Genomic DNA, 18,431 nt, shown 5'->3' on the forward strand with positions numbered 1-18,431 from the left:
AATGACAGCAAGGACCAGGCTGAGGTAGTTACTTGTAACGGTGCCTTAAAATTTAACATATTCTAATATAATGCATTTGCTCATGCTGTAAGCAGCATAAATGATTCAAAATCTCATAGGAACTATTCAAAATAGAATGAATAGGCAGCTTTCAAACTAACATGAAGCATTGTTTTTAAAGAGCAGCCATGCTGACTAAAAAAAGTAGAGACAATCAGAAATGCTTCTACTTTTATTTTACATCCAATGCTAAAACCTTTCCTAAAATGAGTCAGATTACATGGTATTTTGAGGCYTTAAAGAAATTGTAAGTGATACTGACAAAGGAACTTCTCCTGCTCCTCAGATTCAATTCCTATTAAAAATATGTTCTTTCAGAGCCTTGGGGATAAGCTATGTCTTTTTAGCTTTCTTCAAGAGAAAGCAGCTAAATGGAGTCCAAAATAGGAAGTACTTTCATTAGCTTTCATATTCTTATCTAAGTGATTGTGGGTTGACCTGCAGGGAGGTGGGGAAAAAAATACCACCACCTATTCTGCATTTAAATAGGCAGGATGCAGTCATTGCTTGATTGTGCRTACAGAAGAATTGGAGCTGTACATGGTCAATGGGGCAAATTTTAGAGTTAATATATTTCTAGACTTCAGTTTTTGATTTTTTACTTGATTTTTCTTAACTGTTTATTACATCCATGGATAAATATTTCTTAGATTATCTTTTGCACTGCCTTACACAGTTTGCATCTTGGTCCTCTCATTGATGGAYTTAGGGAACAACTGATAATCTGATGCTCTATTCCACATTTGTTATCACTTCTAGTAATAACAGATATCAGTCTAGTCTCATCAAGATTAAAGAAATTTATATCATTAATTTTTTTATCATAGTTCATATTTTCTTTTTTTTTTTCCCTCTCTTTTTTTTTTTTTTCTGAATGTTCTCTCTTGGTCTACTTTTTCTTACAAGTGCTGGAGAAGAAACCAAACACTGCATTTCAGCCAAGACCTCTCTGGCAGCTCTGCAGTATCACATTATGGTGCTGTTATGAGCATATATCTGAGATTTATCTTTCACAACAGGACCGTGTTTTTTTCCTGTTCACTACAACTCTGTTTTCTTCTGCTAAAGGACTTCAGTTGATCTACTTACTTTGTATTTATACCTTTTATATTTTTATTCCCAAATATATATTTTATATATTTTATTCCCAAATGCCAAATGTCTTCAGAATACATTTTTTTCTTAAATTACTCTTATTAATCATACTTTGCCTTTTAGTTATTGTGTAATCCTATATAATAGCAGAATGAGGTAGCATGAGATGGGAATTAAGAGATATGGGTAGTGGAAAATAGGTAGGCAAAAGTGGCACTGCTAGGCATAAAGGATGTGTGAGAGCAGCATTACAGCTGGTAAGCACAGGGCGCTCCAAGGTAACTCACAAATTAGATGTCTGGCTTGAAAAATATATTCAAAAATCCTTACGTGAGTAGTGCAGCCATAGACATGCTTCGTAGTGCCACCATGCTTTTTAACTTACCATGTGTGTTACGTTCCAAGTAAGTTTTAAATATGGCAAAATACAGATTACTTTTCTTCATGAATCTTAAAATACAGGAAATCTCTAGCATGTTTGATGGCAGTATGAAAGGATACATGGCTACAGAGCTGAGACTGTTTCCTTACAAAGCGGTGTTTTGTTAGAGGACTTTCTACCTCCAAGGCAAGGCAAGCTCTGATCTGCAGTGCCTGCTGTACAGGAATGCTGGGTGTGCCCCTTTCCTTGTCATCTGAAATGCACGGAAACCTATAATGAAGCACAATTTAGCACATATATTGAAATAGCAAATTAAAACTGCATATACTATAGAAGTCATTTTCATCCTCCTTGCCAAATACACTTCCTAACATTAATAAATAGTCTTTCCTAGTGTTTCATGTTTGCTGAACCTCCCAAGAACCTACTGGGATAAGCAAACAATTTGTTAACAGCAGCTACCCATTTTTAATACCTGGAGGAATTGTAAAAGAGCAGTTCACTCCCTGGCTCCAGACGCTTCCTGTCTTCCTTTCAGGTTAGCTTTTTTGGGGTTTTTTTTTTGCTTTTTTTGTTTCTTTTAAGAATTCAATTCTTTTTTAAACATAAACGAGTAATTCTCTTTAAAAATATCTGAAAATATTGTGTCCCTTAATTATGGCTGACCACATCCCCTGTCACTGAAGAATGTTCAAAACCTTTTTTTATTCAGAAGAGCTACAATTATGTTGGCTGTCTATTCCTTATAAAATACTGTTTATYAAGTAAGAACTAGCACTTTATATACAGAACAGAAAAAAATGTTTTTGTAAATCATACATATAACTGATACAAGTGTGTGAAATTTCAGATGTGCATGTAACTGAGGTCATTAATAATCATGGCATCTATTTGCCATGATCCAACCTTTGGATCCAGCTTTGATCCAGCCTTTCTGGTACCATGTGTATGTGCTCACTGGAGTCTTGTGGTTACAGGGCTGTTTTTTGCATTGGGTCGTCGGTGCACCAAAGCTTTCACGTTGTTGATTCCTAAYGATAGGCTGGTGCAGTTCTGCTTTTAGCTGGTAGCATCTCACATTTTAAACATAATTTACATGTGATTTAGATAATGATGATTTTGATTGTGCTGTTGCAAATCCTTGTCTTAGAGTAAAAATAATMTAGATTTTAGCTTAGAACAGATACACATGCAGGATTTCATATTGTATCAAGATTTAAATAAAAGAAGACCTGTGCTGAGATTCATTGGGTTCTCCTTTTCAGTCAAAGCTCAGTTACATTTCTATACTAGGGATCTCTCTGCATTAAATTTGGCTTTTGATTTGTACTCTTAAAAATATTTAGTAGGATCTTATTATAAATACTGAGAAGTTCTGTCTTTCTCTTGTTCTCTATGTCTCACTATGTTGGGTTTATGCTCTCCTCTTTAGCAACCAAGCATGTGATATACAATTTCTTATAAAATTTTCATTCTAGAACAGGAAAAATGAGTAAGACACTTATTAAAACAGAAAATTCCAAAAATATTAATGGAGAAAAAAAAGAAATAGTAATGTGCTAAGAAGAAATAACCTGATTCATCCAATAGACCTGAGTCTTGAGCTGGGTTATATAATGATACATATTCTTATTGTACAGGACTAATGTTGTGCACAGTTCTGACTCAKGTTTCTTCTTACACATAGCACAGAGTGAATTTTCATAGGTGCAAGACTCACAAATGGATTAGGTTTTTGTACTACCTSCATGTGAGCAAGTAAAAGCTTAACAAAATTGGTGTTTTCAATTAGGTGTGGGTTTCCAGATGCTTTTCAGAATCCTTACAGCGTGTATCTATGGGAGAGAAGAACTGTTGTTATGCCAAAAAAGTTCTGTGGCCTCYGGGCAAGTTCTTTCTAAGCTAGATATTTGTCCTCTTGCGTAGCTCCTAACGGCTCTAAGAAGAGCATTGCATGTGAGTATAAAGGAAGAAAACAGGCTATCTTTATTGTGAGTGGTACAAGAATGTGCATGTCTTTTGAGTTTCAAYAGCATATCTCTAAATCTAAGCAGGGCTCAGAGTGTTCTTTYATTATAATAATAATAAAATCCTGTAAGGATACTCTACTGGAACAAATATATGTTGTTTCTTTCAGTGTCTTATCTGCATTTCCAGGACTGTGGCTCTCAGTTTTTCATTTTTATAGCATCCCTTCTAGTCTGATTCATCTACATTGATGATGAATATTTTATCCAAATTATGTCCTACTAATGAATGGTCTTTCACTCAGAAATTTTGACAATGTTTTTTTCAAGACAATGAGTAAAAAAGATTGGGCATTCTTTTGTGGAGATTTTAACATATTATTCCTTTCTTGTAAATGTCAAGTCTTGCCAAGTATCTGACTCRCTTGTTTTTGTTGTTCTAGGCTTAACTTTGTGATTACATTATTAAACATGAGATTCCTCACTCCTGACTGCCACAAACTAACAAAATTACTTCTTTCCTTTAACCAGAAGTGGCTTTTAGTACCTCAGTTATATCCTATGAGGTAAAAACAAATGGAAATTTTAAATCATAATGGTACTTAAGAGCTGATGTTGTGTAGATTCAAGGTGAATGCTGTTTTATTTTGAACTGTTCATCTGAAGAAGTACACAGGTTCTGTGTAAGGGAAGAACTGGGTAGGTTATGACATATAGTATCATACCCCACATTTATCTTTCTGGATCCTTAAAATAAAAAAAAAAAAAGTACCTAAGAATTGCGTGCGTGTGTGTGTGTGCGTGTGCATTCTCTCATGGAGATGGTGATATTAAGGCAGTGCCTTTATCCTTATATTACAAGTGTGATTATTCTTGTAATATTACAAGTGTGTTAATACTGCAATACAAACTTCCATGATACAAAACTCCTAATGCCAGAGCGAATCTAAGATGTTTGTGCTCTTGGCTACTAATGCTTTTGGTTGTGATGACTTAGCTGTTGGAGGTCTGCGCTGTGAATAAACTTGTGGTTAAAGAAAAAGGGAGATGAGAAGTGTTCTTTTTTCAGTCAGATTAGTTCTTGTTGATGATGTAGCCACATACAGAGTCATATTGGCTCAACAAGGCAGTACTGCTGCCACATGGTTTATTCTATGAAGCTGGGACCTAAGTAATGGGCTCAGGGTCTTGCAGGAAATATGTCACAAAACAAGAAATTAATCACCACTCTTCAAATTTAGGCTACACCCTAAACCAGCCTTTAGGTCTCAGCTTCAACTAGGTAATTTCAAATGCAGTTGTTGCAATTTTTACTCTGCAATGCCACATTTCAGAGTGATGCTAAAATTTTATATTCATTTGTTCTAGGAGATACTCTTTTTTGATTAAGTTGCTATAATTTCTTATATTATGTCATTTCTCCTGTTATCCTTTCCAAGAATAAATCTTCTTTTGAAGGTGCAAACATTTTAGGTGCAAAAAGYTTTGAGTGGCGTTGATTATAAAATAAATATAAATTATACCAATCATAACTTTACAGTGTAAATTATCTTTAATGTTTGATAAATTCTCACTGTGATTTAAATTGACTGAATTAAGAGATTATTGGGAAATACATTCCTAATCTTAAAATCTTAACTACTGTCTTCTAAAATGTTCATATTCAATGTTCTGCAATTTTTCTCTTCTAATTACATTTTTAAGTGTCTCATTTTGCTGTATGAATAATTCACAAGTGATGACAATTTTTATTTGCTTTGCAATGCCATTAAACAGAATGATTCACCATTTCCTCGTGGCTTTTCAACTTTGGCAAATGCCTATTGAATCGAGAAAAACACAAATTGAYGGATTAGTTCCTATATATGTATTGCTGACTATGCATGTTCTGAACTGTGAAACATAGAAATAGATTCTAAGCCAATGGATTTTCACCTGGAATCTATTTCATTGGCAACAGAAAATGCTAACAGAGATGAGAGGTATATTATACTGGAAATGAATTAGAAAAGAAAATTTCATCATATTCTAGTTCTACCATATGATCCTTGTTTTATTTTTCACCTTAGAAAAACCATACACCTTCAAGCTGTTAACGAATATATATTTTTCTTGGAGAAAAACAGGAAATAAAATTTGTGATATTTATTTCTTTTAACCGTCTGAATTATAGTGTCACAGCACTATTTTGAAACTTGCTGAGTAGCATGTTTTGCTAAGAGCAAATATTTAAATTATAGACCAGAATATGTTGCTTTATTATCATAACCTAATAGATGGATCAGCAAGTTTTTTTTTTTAATGTGGGCATTGGAGAGAAAAGCAGATGAAATACGTAAACTTTCTGAAATCCACATTCATCAAGAGTGGGGAACAACTCTTTCACTCACTTCTGGAAATGATACTAGAAGAGCAAGATGAAAATAGCGGAGAAATTACTGGTACCAGCAGATTAGACTTATGTTTTGTTTTATCCTTGCAAGGCTCCTAGGTAAAAAGCAACACAGATATTTCTAGTGACTGCATTTGAAACAAATAGTAGGAAGGTCATGGTGGTTACTTCTGTTTGCTGCCCTTTCAACCACAGGCTGAGCTAAAACCAAAAATACATGTTTAATAGAATCGAGAGCACAAAAAGGAAAATATAATTATTGCTATGAGACATTGCAATGGCAGGCATATTTTATGAAATTGCTGTTTAGTATGTAGTGTTGCAAGAATTCTTTTCTGAAATAAATGTTCCTGCGTAGCTGCTACATTTTTCAGCAATCTATTTCTCTGATCATTCTGATCTCATGATCTTGTTTGTAAAGGTAAATAATACATCTGATCCGACATTATGGATGGAAACAATGAAAGTATGTTTACACATCTCATTAGATTATAGACAGCACCGTTCTGACCCTGAGCAAGTTGGCTGGAATTATCTACATATGTGTGCATGTGTGTATACATACACAGGAGCACAGCCCACATAAGCATGCATATACTAGTATACCCAGGACAATATAGTGCTTGTATAAAACTAGGCACCTACAGAAAGACAGGAGAGATTTTATTTGTCCATTACCTGTGTTGTGCAGACCTGACTTGCACTGTGCAGAGAAGTGACAGAGCCTTGGTCAAGATATTGAGGAAGGGATCTCAAGAGGCACCCACTTCAAGTTGATTTTGGAAGTAGGGCTGGCTCTGAGATCAGCCCCTGCTGCTCAGGCTTTTATTCAGGCACATTTTGAAAACGTCCAAGGGTGGACACGGGATGGCCAGGCTGGGCAACCTCTTACCCAGCTTGACCGCGCTCGTGTTGAATATCTCATGTGAATTACACTTGGAAGATGGGATACATACAAGTTTATGTAGTTCATGATTTTTTAACCTTTCTGTCTTCTAAATCAGCAGTAGGTAGAAACTTTGTCTTTCTTATGACCCAAGCAAATTGTTGTAGTGTAATAGTATGGACATGATGGCTCTAGCAATGTCTCTCTGTCCAAAGAAGGTTAGGAGGGTGAAGCAGTACTTCTTGCTTAGGATAGGAAGGTTTCTCTTCCTGCCTWCATTAATCCTCTGAAAATATAAATCATTTTGTTTAAAAAGGTGTATTAAAGAGGCTGCAGACAGTGAGCAAACACAGCAGTCCCACTAGCTAGAGTGGCGTGTAGCTGGGTGTCTGGGTGTTGGGCTTCTGTATGTGAGAGTTTCTTGATGATGCTTCTGTTATGGGAGAGTACATAAACTTTTACTACTCAATTTGRGCCTTTAACTGTTTTAGTATCTTTGAAAATAATTGTTTTTTAAGGGAGAAGTAATTATAGTAATGCCAGATGTTGTTTTTACTGTATTAACTATTGTTTATGTTTAACTGGAAATATATTTCTTAGCACTGTGAAACACAGCTATTGGGATTTTTTTTTTCCATCTATAGGTGATATAGGTTTCATTTATGCTGAGTACATTTGTATTTTACATTGAAAGACAAGAACTAAAAGGTAGATCCTCATAGGGAAGACAACATATGAAATGTGTCTTTCTTCAGGTTTCTGGAGGGTCTAATTGCTTTTCACGGRCCCATATTTTCACATCACCATTTGTTCTGTTTCCACAATGTCGTCCATCACTTAGTGAACTTCCTCAAAGAACAGGTAAAGTAACAGGCTATCTTTAAGACTTAGGAATGCAAGAAGTGGGAAGACTGTCTGGTGGAAGTTTGTTTACTTTTATCACCAAAGAATAATTAGGTACTTTTTGGCTCTTGTCATTTGTCTTCTTAGGTAAACTGTACACTGGAAACAAGCTCTCCACTTATAAACTTTCCCAGCCATGTATAACTTCATAAAGTACAACACTTCATCAAAGCAGATCCATTAAATCTGACTGGTCCTCTTCTCTTGGCTTTGATTGCAGCACCACACAGAAGCACCTAGCCCGTCATTGCTGCCCCCATCAGCCTTGCCATTAGATGTATTAAACAACGCCGTTGCTGGATTTAGTACGGTGGAAGAACTTATCCGATACCTTGAACCAGATCGGTGGCAACTGGATTTAGAAGATTTGTACAGGCCAACATGGCAACTTCTTGGAAAGGCATATATTCATGGGAGAAAATCAAGAGGTAAATTACACTTCTATTTGGCCTTGCAGCTTTCTTACAGACAATTTTGTGACAAAGAAACAGTAATTATGAGTCTGTTCACCTTGAATGGTTTCAAGGACAGAAGGTATTAGAGATCATTGGTTAGATATTTTCAGTTGTATTCAGATCATTGGTGTTAGATATTCAGTTGTGTTTTCTGATAAAGGAGAATGACCATCCTCAAAACTCAAAAGAGTTCAACATGATAAAATAACAAAACTAAAGCAGTCAGTAAACTTGGGACCTCTGTTTTCAGAGTGGAGGAACCTCTTTTGTGTAGAGAGCAACCACTTTGTATTTTGATTAGCGTAGGTCATTCCTTGCACCTACTGTGTCAATTGAGCAGTTGGTTTCTTTCCTTAGCATGTTTGCAGTCTCTGCAACCTGTGAATTGAGAGYTGAATGTTTCTCTTCCCATGCTACCTCATGAAATCCTTGTGTCCATATTTGATTGTGCATTTGYCAGCTTCATCAGATGTAAAATGTGCATGTATTGTAAGACTTGTTGAGCTATTTCCCATTAAACAAGTCATTTTATCCCACATATATTTGACATTCATGCATCTTCTACCACATATCTTYCCGATGCTGCCTACTATGTCATGTTTATGGACTTTATGTGGATGGATAGCATGCAGACTCCTTCCTTTYTCACCACATAGCATGACAAAGAAGATAGAGTTCTCAGGTGGCAAATGTAAACTAAATTATCTGATCAGGAAGGAAAGGGAGGAGATGAAAACTTTCATAACTTGCATATAAGTTTTTGACAGCTTGTGACTGAATCATAGCCTAAAAATGAATCCTTCTACTCTACTTCTGTTACTACAGCAATATATTTATCAAATAAACCAAGAGTCAAAGAGGAAGAAGTTTCTTTAAATGGTTTCAGTGATGGATTGTGTCTTTCAGATAGTCATTTAACGCTTTTCTAATTCCAGAGTTTCAGTATTTGCCAAATACATGCCATAAGCCTGCAGTAAGTAGAGAGAAAAATAAAATGTAATACGTGRAACTTTACATAAACTAAAATGCAGGTCTTGGATAACATCTATATAGACAAAAGCAACTCCCTGCAAGAGAGATCTTCCAAAGAAACTATTAGATGTAAATCTTCTAAAGACTTCTAATTAGATACTGAAATARTTTTTTCCACTGAATAAGCATATCACAGTATTGCCACATTCATCTTAAAGAGACCACCCTCAAACTGCATTGCTGAGTGTGTAATTTAATATACTGGGGCAGAAAATAAGTCCAGTTGAGATGACATAATATGAACTGTTAGGTCTATTAAATAGTTAGGGAAAGCAAACTTTTTTATATTGTTGCTTTTAGTAGAATGTTTGCTGTATTTAAGAACTTTGGGAGGGGAGCATGCTCTAAAATGTTGTGAATTTTCATTCCCCAAACTCTTTGGTTCTATAATTAGATCAGTTTTGTTTTTGCAATATTTCAGTGCAAAAGCCAAATTAGTGTTCCCATGTTCATGAACAAGAACCAGATTATATCTAATTAAAGGTATATATTACTTTATGTGGAAAGGAGAAGAATATTATCCTCTACCTAATAATTCTTATGAAAAAGACTGTATTTAGACAACCTGAATTCTACAGAGCTTTCTGTGTCTGATGTTTTCTCTGGATAAAATGCTTCCAAAAACTTTTACCCAGGAAGGAAGAAAMAGCAGGTCCAGAACCTTTGATGTCTAAATATAGGGCCAAATTCTTTTACAATGTTAAATACAGCCCTAAATTATTTTAGAATATTAAACATACTTAAAAATAAAATCTATGTTGCCATGCGAAAAAATGATCCTATCCCTTCAAATAGAAATCTATAAGTAATCATTAGTCCATATTCTGGAGTCTGTTTAAGAACAATAAAAGTCATAATCCAATAACAGTATTTAGTAGATACTTTTCTAGTATATAGAGACTTTATCTTTTTCACTCCATCTTGAGAGTTCAAAAATTGCACAGAAACCCCTTTTGAAACAGCTCTTTGCTGCTATATGAACCAGTAGGAAGAGTACACTGGTAAGAACATCTCCAAGGAGTTACACTCCTGGGACCCAAACCGTTCTGCTATGTGCACATACTGATGTCTCAACCAGGATATATATWTTTTTTTCACTCTCTTTGAGAGTAGAACTCATCTGGAAAAATATTTTGGAAAAGAGAGGTCACTGTTGTACTGAATACAAGTGCCAGAAAATGCTGAACAGTCGCAATACCAGTTAGATAAATCAGTTACTTTCAGGCTGGTGTGCACATGGAGTATTTAAGTTGTGTATGATAATGAAGACACACTTTTAAAGCAAACTTTACTATAGACTTACCTGCATCTACATTTACTTTCCCTTTTTCCCTTCTCCTCATATTTTAATTTTAGTGTTTCTCATTCTTATGCTACTGCAGAACCTTCCATTCTTCCTGAGCTAGTGCTAAACAAAAGGACTTTGACTGTTGTGTCAAACATGATACATGAGTGGAAGCTAAGTTGAAAGAGTGTTTAAATGTTCACATTATAACAGGTACTGTAACTCAGTGCACTTGGGAAATCCACATAACCTTTTATTGTGGTTAAGTAAACACTTTTAAAGGGAATATATACATTCTCTCATCTAGCTTCATGCCCACAGTGTGTTAAAATAAATTTTGGACAGACAGATACTCTTTGAAAAAATAACAGCTTCATTCACACACTTCAAAGAAGTGATTATATAAGCACTGGATAAATTTGCCACAGACCTTTTAATGAAATTAAATTAAATAAGGTAGAGTGAAAGTTCATGTAAAGGTGTAACAGCAGAATACCTTAGTGCATTGTAACGCACAGAGACCAAACATGCAGTTTTTCAGCTCTCCTGATATTTGTTTTTACAGTAAGACACACTTTATGTCTGCCCAGGGCTGAATGTGTGTTCTCATACACAAACTTTTTAAAGTTTAGTCTGGAGGTGTGAGCGTTTCAGTTCAGTTTCATTTCAGTTTTGTGACAAAATGTACAATACGTTTACTGTTCATTTAAGTACACTATTGTTTTCTCTATGACTTAACTATAACTTGTAGAGAAAAACTGATGCATTCAGTTCTTCTGTTGACCGTAGGGAGAAGATAGCATCAGTAGGCAGCTATCTTCTACTGGCCACTGGGCATGCTAGAAGAGGCAGGTGGTATCTTTGGCATCAGTGTCCAACTTCTAATTTCAATTTCTTGTGGTGAAAGAACAAGCGGAAATTGTGTTAGGAGACATAAGCTTAAACTTAGCTTCCTGAAATTCATTGCACCAAGCACCTTTAGGCTCTGTAGAAATCTACCAGCAGAAAGTATCAGCAGAACTATAATTTGTCTACTGTATTTTTAGTTGTATTCCCATTCAGATTTATCACTGATCTCATACCCTGACAGGTATGAGAGAAAGAAATATACCCAGTTTCTGTCCACAGTCTTTGATAAATGGAGGTAGATACGTCCACTCTCTAAATGACTCAGCCTAGTGCTATTAGCTGACCTAGGAAAACTAAATCATTTCTATCTTCTCCTTGTGAATCTCTCCCAATTTTTTTTGTATCTCTTTTCTCCTGCTCCCTTCTCAGCTTTCTTCAGGGAACACTCTTTCTGTGTGGGAGGCAGGCTGGTGTCCTATCAGTAACTTCATTGGAGTTATTACACAGTCCTCACTTCTAAAAAATCAGCTTGTTTATTTAGGAGCCAGTGTTAACCTGATAGTAAAGGAATGAAGTGCCCTGGCTTGACTTTCATTGTAAATGTAAGCAGAGAAAAGCTTCAGTCTGTTTAACTGACCCTTCACAATATATCTTTACTTTTGGATGTCAGTATATGGTAAGGTTTGCAGAAGAAATATTTTAAGAACTGTGGAATGAAATTATTGCCCAAGGATCTGCTCCTGAGACAGTGCTAGTGAGCATTTCTTTAYAGAGGGGCAGCTTCTAAATTCTCTATTTCTTATATGTTTAAATAGAAGCGAGAGGAGATGGCCGGTATCAGTAGGCTGAAGTTCTCCTTAGCAGCTTTTGGAGGCTCTTCACATAGTAGACAGATAAAAGAGATGTCTTTCTGAAGATGAATAGAAATATAGTAGTAATATATCTTAACTTTATTCATAACTTTTTTTTTAATTGATGAACTATCAATGAATGATATTAACTAGTGCAATTTTTAAATTGCACTGAGATATTTTTGCTCCCAATTCCTTCTTGAATCAGCTTAAAAACAGTTTGTTTAAAGGTCTGTACTGCTTTGCTCAGGACTGACTTCTTACATTATTACATTCAGGTCATATTACATTATTTTTCTTCTTTCTGTTCAGGAAGATAAGGTACCGAGAACCAGTAGGAAGGAATACCCCTGTGAGTGAGGCATTAATTCCACTCCTTACTCATGGTGGGAGTGGAGAGAAAAGGTTAAGGCAAAGTATGCCAGATCATGGATAGCATAGACTGGCTTCTCTGAAAGAAATGCAATTACACCCTTTCACTGAACTGATTCTTAATGACTGTGTGTGTTTTCCGCTCATGGTTAGTACAGAATAGGAACACTCAAATTCAGAGTATGAGTGTGGCGCAAAGGGAACTTCATTAGGGTTGATATGGGAAAACATTCACTAGAACGCAGCAGCTAGAGCTTATTTTGCTTAATTTGAACCAACTCTTCCAGCATTACAAAATAAATAGTGAGTACTCCTGGTCAAGGAAATTTCAATTTAGGTTTCACAGTATTCATATAATGGGAGTATCATTCTTTGGGCCAACGTTTACCACTAGAGCAAGAGTGAGCTTTTCTCAAGACTTCCTGACCGACCAAAGGTTTGATAAGGAACCAGAAGAGCATATGCTTGTGTGAGGATCTTTTTATTTTTGTTTTCTGTTTTTTTCTTTTTTCTTTTTTTTTTTCCTGCAGTGGTGGATCTGAACCTTCTAAAGGAGGAGGTGCGGCTGTATAGTTGCACTCCCCGCAACTTCTCAGTGTCCCTGCGGGAGGAGCTGAAGAGAACTGACACCATCTTCTGGCCTCTGTGCCTTCTGGTTAAGCGCTGTGGTGGAAACTGTGCCTGTTGTCACCACAGCTGCAATGAGTGCCAATGCGTACCAACAAAAGTCACCAAAAAATACCATGAGGTAGGCACTTTCTAGTATGTTTGCATGCTTGGAAGTACTGTGAGACAACTCAGGAACTTATTTTACTATGAGTTTACCAAAGTATATTTTAAAATTGTACATATCGGACTTGTAGCAACATATTTTACTACTTTGATGAMTGTTACTTAAAATTTTAGTAGCTTCCTTTTTAAAATATTGTATAGTAGTGAAAGCAGAATTGGTGTTTTATATTTAGGTTTCCTAGTATTCCTATARGTACTAATATATTTCTGTGTTGGCTGTGTACAGACTCACTGTGAAGAGTGAGCTTTACCATGGAACTGCATACTAGTTTGTTGGTGGATTTTGGACATATCACACCTTCTTGTTAACGTTTTCTGCTTTAAAAAGAAAGAGATAAAGAGATTTTTAAAAAGAAAGGATCCATCTCCATTGTTATAAATCTATAGCTAAGATTATTATTATAGAATTATCTCATAATTCTAGAGGTAAATTATATCATCAGTCTTTAAAGAAAATGAACAAAAACATGGACTCTTTCATAAGAAATGAATACCTGTTCAGTGTGTTATAATCACATTTGGAAAGGCCTGTAGGATGGAATAAATGAAGGAATTTGACTGAGGAAAAGTCTTGTTTTCTTTTAATAAGCTTCCTGCCTTTCAGTCTAGCTCATAGCCTAGGTGTGTAACGATGCACTTGCTGTTCTCTTGATGCTCGGATTGTTCTCCTTCAGGTTCTCCAACTGAAGCCAAGGATTGGTGTCCGGGGATTGCATAAATCCTTGACAGATGTGCCCTTGGAACACCATGAGGAGTGTGACTGTGTGTGCAAAGGGAATACTGAAGGATAAACGTGGTTTAAGTGTGCTGTTTTCTTGAAAAGCACATTCAATCAATGGCTGATTCTATTATGGGGCTTGTGCATTATCTCCTTCTATAATCTCAGTTGTTTGCTTTGGGGATCTTCCATCTTCAGGATTTACAGTGAGCTCTAAAAAGAGGAGAAGCCAAACTGGGATTATATGTTGTGTAACAGCTCTGTTTGGAGGCCCAGTAAAAAGATGGGAGAAAGGCATCAATGAGGGATTTAAAACGTGTGTATTGGTTTTGTCCCCAGCAATTTTCTTGACGAAACATGGATTTATAATTTAGGAGTAAAACTAAAGTAAGAAGGCTCGCGTCATGGAGACTTGATCCTGCTGGCTGTCACATTTCTACAGCTCCAGTACACCTTGCCTCTGTTGAAAACATCTGAAATCTGTCTTTCTGTGTTCAGCTGCTCCTATGTACTCTAAATGAAGCATTCTCTGTTTTAYAGACTTGGTTTAAAACAGACTGTCTTGCTCCAAATTCAGTATAATTTGCCTAATACTGGTAGGAAAGACTGGATTTTTATGTACGTTCTTGTAAAGCTCCTGCCTCTTAGAGAGAAGACTGGACAATAGCTATGGAATGAGCTAAYGCTGAAAGGAACAGTGCCTTTATACTTACTACTATGGTCGATGATTTTTTGTTGTTGTTTGTTATTTTTATCGTGTACATTTTTATACTCTCCTTTTGACAATATAACTATTTGCTTTTCTAAACTTGTTAAATATATCTATTTTTACCAAAGGTATTTAATATTCTTTTTTATTACAACCTAGATCAATTATTTTTTAGTTTTGTGAGACTTTAAAGCCAGATTTATACAGTTGGAGGAACATAGATTACTATGGGAACATGGGTTACTATGGGAAAGGATTGTTATTGCTTGATAGTTTGTTGCTAGATGGTGGAAAAAAATATGAGATTTTTACCTGGAAACAGTAATAATAAACAGAAATGTGTGGATGAAGGTCTAACCTTGCTAGTTCCATGATACTGAAAATACAAGAGACAGAGATTACTATAAATGGTTTCAGAAGTAGATATTAAAAAAATCCCTCTCTCTATTCTGGCATTTGTTCCAGTAGAAAAAAAAATGACCATAGATAGATGCATTCTGGCTTTTTAATTTTTTAATTTCTTTGAAGTAGGATGATCTACAACATAAGAAAAGAAGCTCAGTGGCTTGCTGCCTTCATCGTGACCGTGGAAAGGTAGTCTTGTTAATGTTGAAGTGTATGGTTTTATGTTGATGGTTATATCTGTTTAAATTCTGTTGACTCACAGAATTGTAACACTCTTCAGTACAGTTTTATGAACTATGTTTTTGTTTCTTCTGTACATTATATCCTTTAACCAATACACTTATCCCACTCTATGCAAATTGAAAAGGAAACAGTAAAATATTTTGCTTGTAAAATGCTTTAACATTATATCTAGTTTATTTTTTGACTATTGAATTTGCAGATTGTAATGAATCACCAAATAAAGTAATAATGCTAATTTTGGGAGAAGAAATGTTTTGGTGTGATTGCATATTTATATGTGATAAATATACAATAACAAAAAGTAGAGAGGGTGATTCACTATTAATTATTCTGAAAGTCAACTGAAGTCAAAGTGAAGACCATCTGTTACAAAGACATATCCATTTTCTTGTGCTTCCATTTGCTTAATTATTTCTCTTTAGCAGTAAATCCAAGAGAAGAAAGAAGAGAAGGAATATGGAGGTATTGTTACAATACATCCAAGTAGTGTGGATGCAAAGCTGTCAAGTTGATAAAAATGTTTTTTTGTTATGGTTTCCATCAGGAAAATGGTATGGAATGATATGGATGTTTCTCTCTGTTAGTATGACTTTATGATAGTGATTTTGTAAAATTTGCAGGTGAAATCTGATTTTGTCTTTACTGATATATTTTTACAACCCTCAATTTCTTACTTCATAAGACAATTAGCTGGTGGAAATGCAGAGTTATGGTCATACAGGAAACCTGGTTACTTGAGCTTTGAGTCCTTCACCAGAGTCAAGCGTGTTTCACAGTAACAATTTTTTTGAATTAATATTATGCTTTCTTTGTGATATTGACAGCTTTTCAGAATCAAATTTGATTAAAAAGAGAAATAACAGCCTCCGGCACTGTAATTCATCAGAAGAACTGAAAAATGTAATTTCGTTACTTGCATTACTCATGCGGGTTATATGTGTGGTCTCATCCTCTCTGCAGACTTGCTAGTGAAAGATGATGCAATGACATATATTTCAGGATACCTTCAGTAGATCTGAAGGTTAATGTTTTCCAAAAATTATAAATATTTCCTCTACTGCACCCCTCTGTTTTTGCCTGCCTTGCTTCCCTGCCAATGTTCTTGTACCAGTTTCCTTTCCAGCTCCTTGCTATAGGTCAAGCGTGTGGCATCCAAACTCATATCCCTTTTCTCTTTTCATCTCCRATATTGTGGGAATTTAGCACTCCACATTTTCACTAGCTTAGACAGCATGGGCAGCTGTGAGTATTTTTAAAGGACAAATTTTGGAAAAGATGCCCAACTATGGGATTAAAGTTGACTTTCTCCTACTTTGTGTCATATCCTCTATACTATTTGATAGAGAAAGTACTCCCTGATAGTGGAAAATTGCTGCTGGTTCTGATGGGTTGCACTGTTACTACTTAATACTTATGTGCCCGAGGTTTTGTTTCCTAGATTCTGCTGAGTTTGTCATGGCATTACATCCAGAAGATCCTTGAAACCTTTTGAAGCTGCTGCATGTGAGTTTTTGACAGCATAGGGAAGATGCTCTCATAAAAATAAGTTGAATTAGTGACTTTCAGTCTTCACTTAGAAATAAGGAAAACATGGTGCAGCGTAAGAAAAAAGGCTGCTGGTGGCGGAGGTAAGATGAAGGTAGGGAAGCAGAATGCTGGAGCAGAGCTGAGCGTGGAGTGGGGACTGCGCAGGGCAGGCTGCGGGAGGCAGGAGGCGAGTGATGTGTGAGGGTGCCAGGGGTGAGGTGAGGCTGCTGGGGTGCTGAGGGTGAGGTGGGTGTGGGGTCAGTGGAGGGAAATACAGCACCAAAGGGCAAGAGAGAAACCCTGCTGGTGCAGGCACTCTCTTGGTGTGCTTACGGCTCCCTCTCCTAGAGGCTTTAATCCTTGACACCTTTCTCCCTCTGAAGATTTTGTCACCTGAAGATGAAACTTGGTCAGGTGATTCTGAGGAGAGAAACTTCTGCAGCCTTAAGGTGGGCCAGATATTTTATATATGTACGGCGTAACTGTAACATGAGCAAATGCTTGTTGCCAAGGGGGATCTTGGAGAAGAGCCTGGGGAAGGGCAGTAACTCCCTCAGCCTGCGGCTATCCCTCTGGCTCTTCCCGGGCTGCAAAGCTTCCTTAGCAAGTGGCGTATCCAGGGCTCAACACAGGAACAGGACACCCCAGTGGGAGGGACAAAATAACGGCGTGTACAGCTTCTAGTTTGGGTGCACTGAGCATCTCCAGTATTTAACTTTAACTTTGAAATAAATATTTGTAATAGGATTTTAAAATTCAACTTAATAAGTGTACTAACAGTAGACAGAACTTTTGCTTAAAGTTCACATTTTTACTTTTGCACTTTACTTTCAGCAATGATTGTCCAACTCTGCTTTTCTGAATTTGCTTAAAATTTCCACACTGAAAGACTTTAATTCCTTAATACCTTTTCTGCCACTGAAGATCTTGTTACCAGAAGATGGAATTTCTCAGTAGTTGTTTTTAAGGAATGTAACTTATTGCAGTCTCAAGGTGGGCCAACTCYTTTGTATCCAGAATTACTTACAGAATTAGAGAAATATTCCTTTGAGGGTTTTGTCTGATTGTTGATTTTCTACTGTCTCTAAGTAAAGAGACAACAGCCTGGCAATATTAATCATGAATTACTAACAAGCAATTAGAAGTGCCTTTTCTGTCACATTTRTAGGTAATCAGTGGGAAGTGCAAAGGATACTGCATGGGTAGAAAAAGRTTGATGAAAGTGGATAAAAAGCCCWTGGTTTTCAATGTGGAATAGAAGTTGATCTCTTGTTTTTGTGGGGATTTTTCAAATGGTTGCCGATTTGAAAGAGTGAGTTGATGAACYCTATTAATAGAAGCATCTGTGTTAGGTAATAAAGGGGAAAATTGCCATTTAAAATGGTTCTGAATAGTGGAAATAGCTGTGTGGAATAAAGTAGCTCCTCTAAACTAGACAAGATCCCGATAGCGTAGGCTGCGTTTTGTAGGTTGTATCATGTTCCTGATAGATGGCTTGGACTTAAAGT

General features: G+C 36.2%; 1 protein-coding gene across 1 annotated transcript in view; it reads left to right on the plus strand.

Annotated features, from left to right (window-relative positions):
- The window catches only part of PDGFC (platelet derived growth factor C), a 105,267-nt gene extending 90,492 nt beyond the window's left edge, over positions 1–14,775 (plus strand). Inside the window, exons 4-6 of the mRNA XM_026041701.1 lie at positions 7,906–8,113; positions 13,060–13,277; positions 13,996–14,775. Of these exons, the coding sequence (XP_025897486.1) occupies positions 7,906–8,113; positions 13,060–13,277; positions 13,996–14,112 (543 nt within the window). The 3' untranslated portion in view covers positions 14,113–14,775. The remainder of the gene's footprint in view (positions 1–7,905; positions 8,114–13,059; positions 13,278–13,995) is intronic.
- Positions 14,776–18,431: the final 3,656 nt, after the last annotated feature.

Source organism: Nothoprocta perdicaria, unplaced genomic scaffold (assembly GCF_003342845.1).
Source record: "Nothoprocta perdicaria isolate Ctin4 unplaced genomic scaffold, notPer1 scaffold_29, whole genome shotgun sequence".
Classification (NCBI taxonomy): Eukaryota; Metazoa; Chordata; class Aves; order Tinamiformes; family Tinamidae; genus Nothoprocta; species Nothoprocta perdicaria.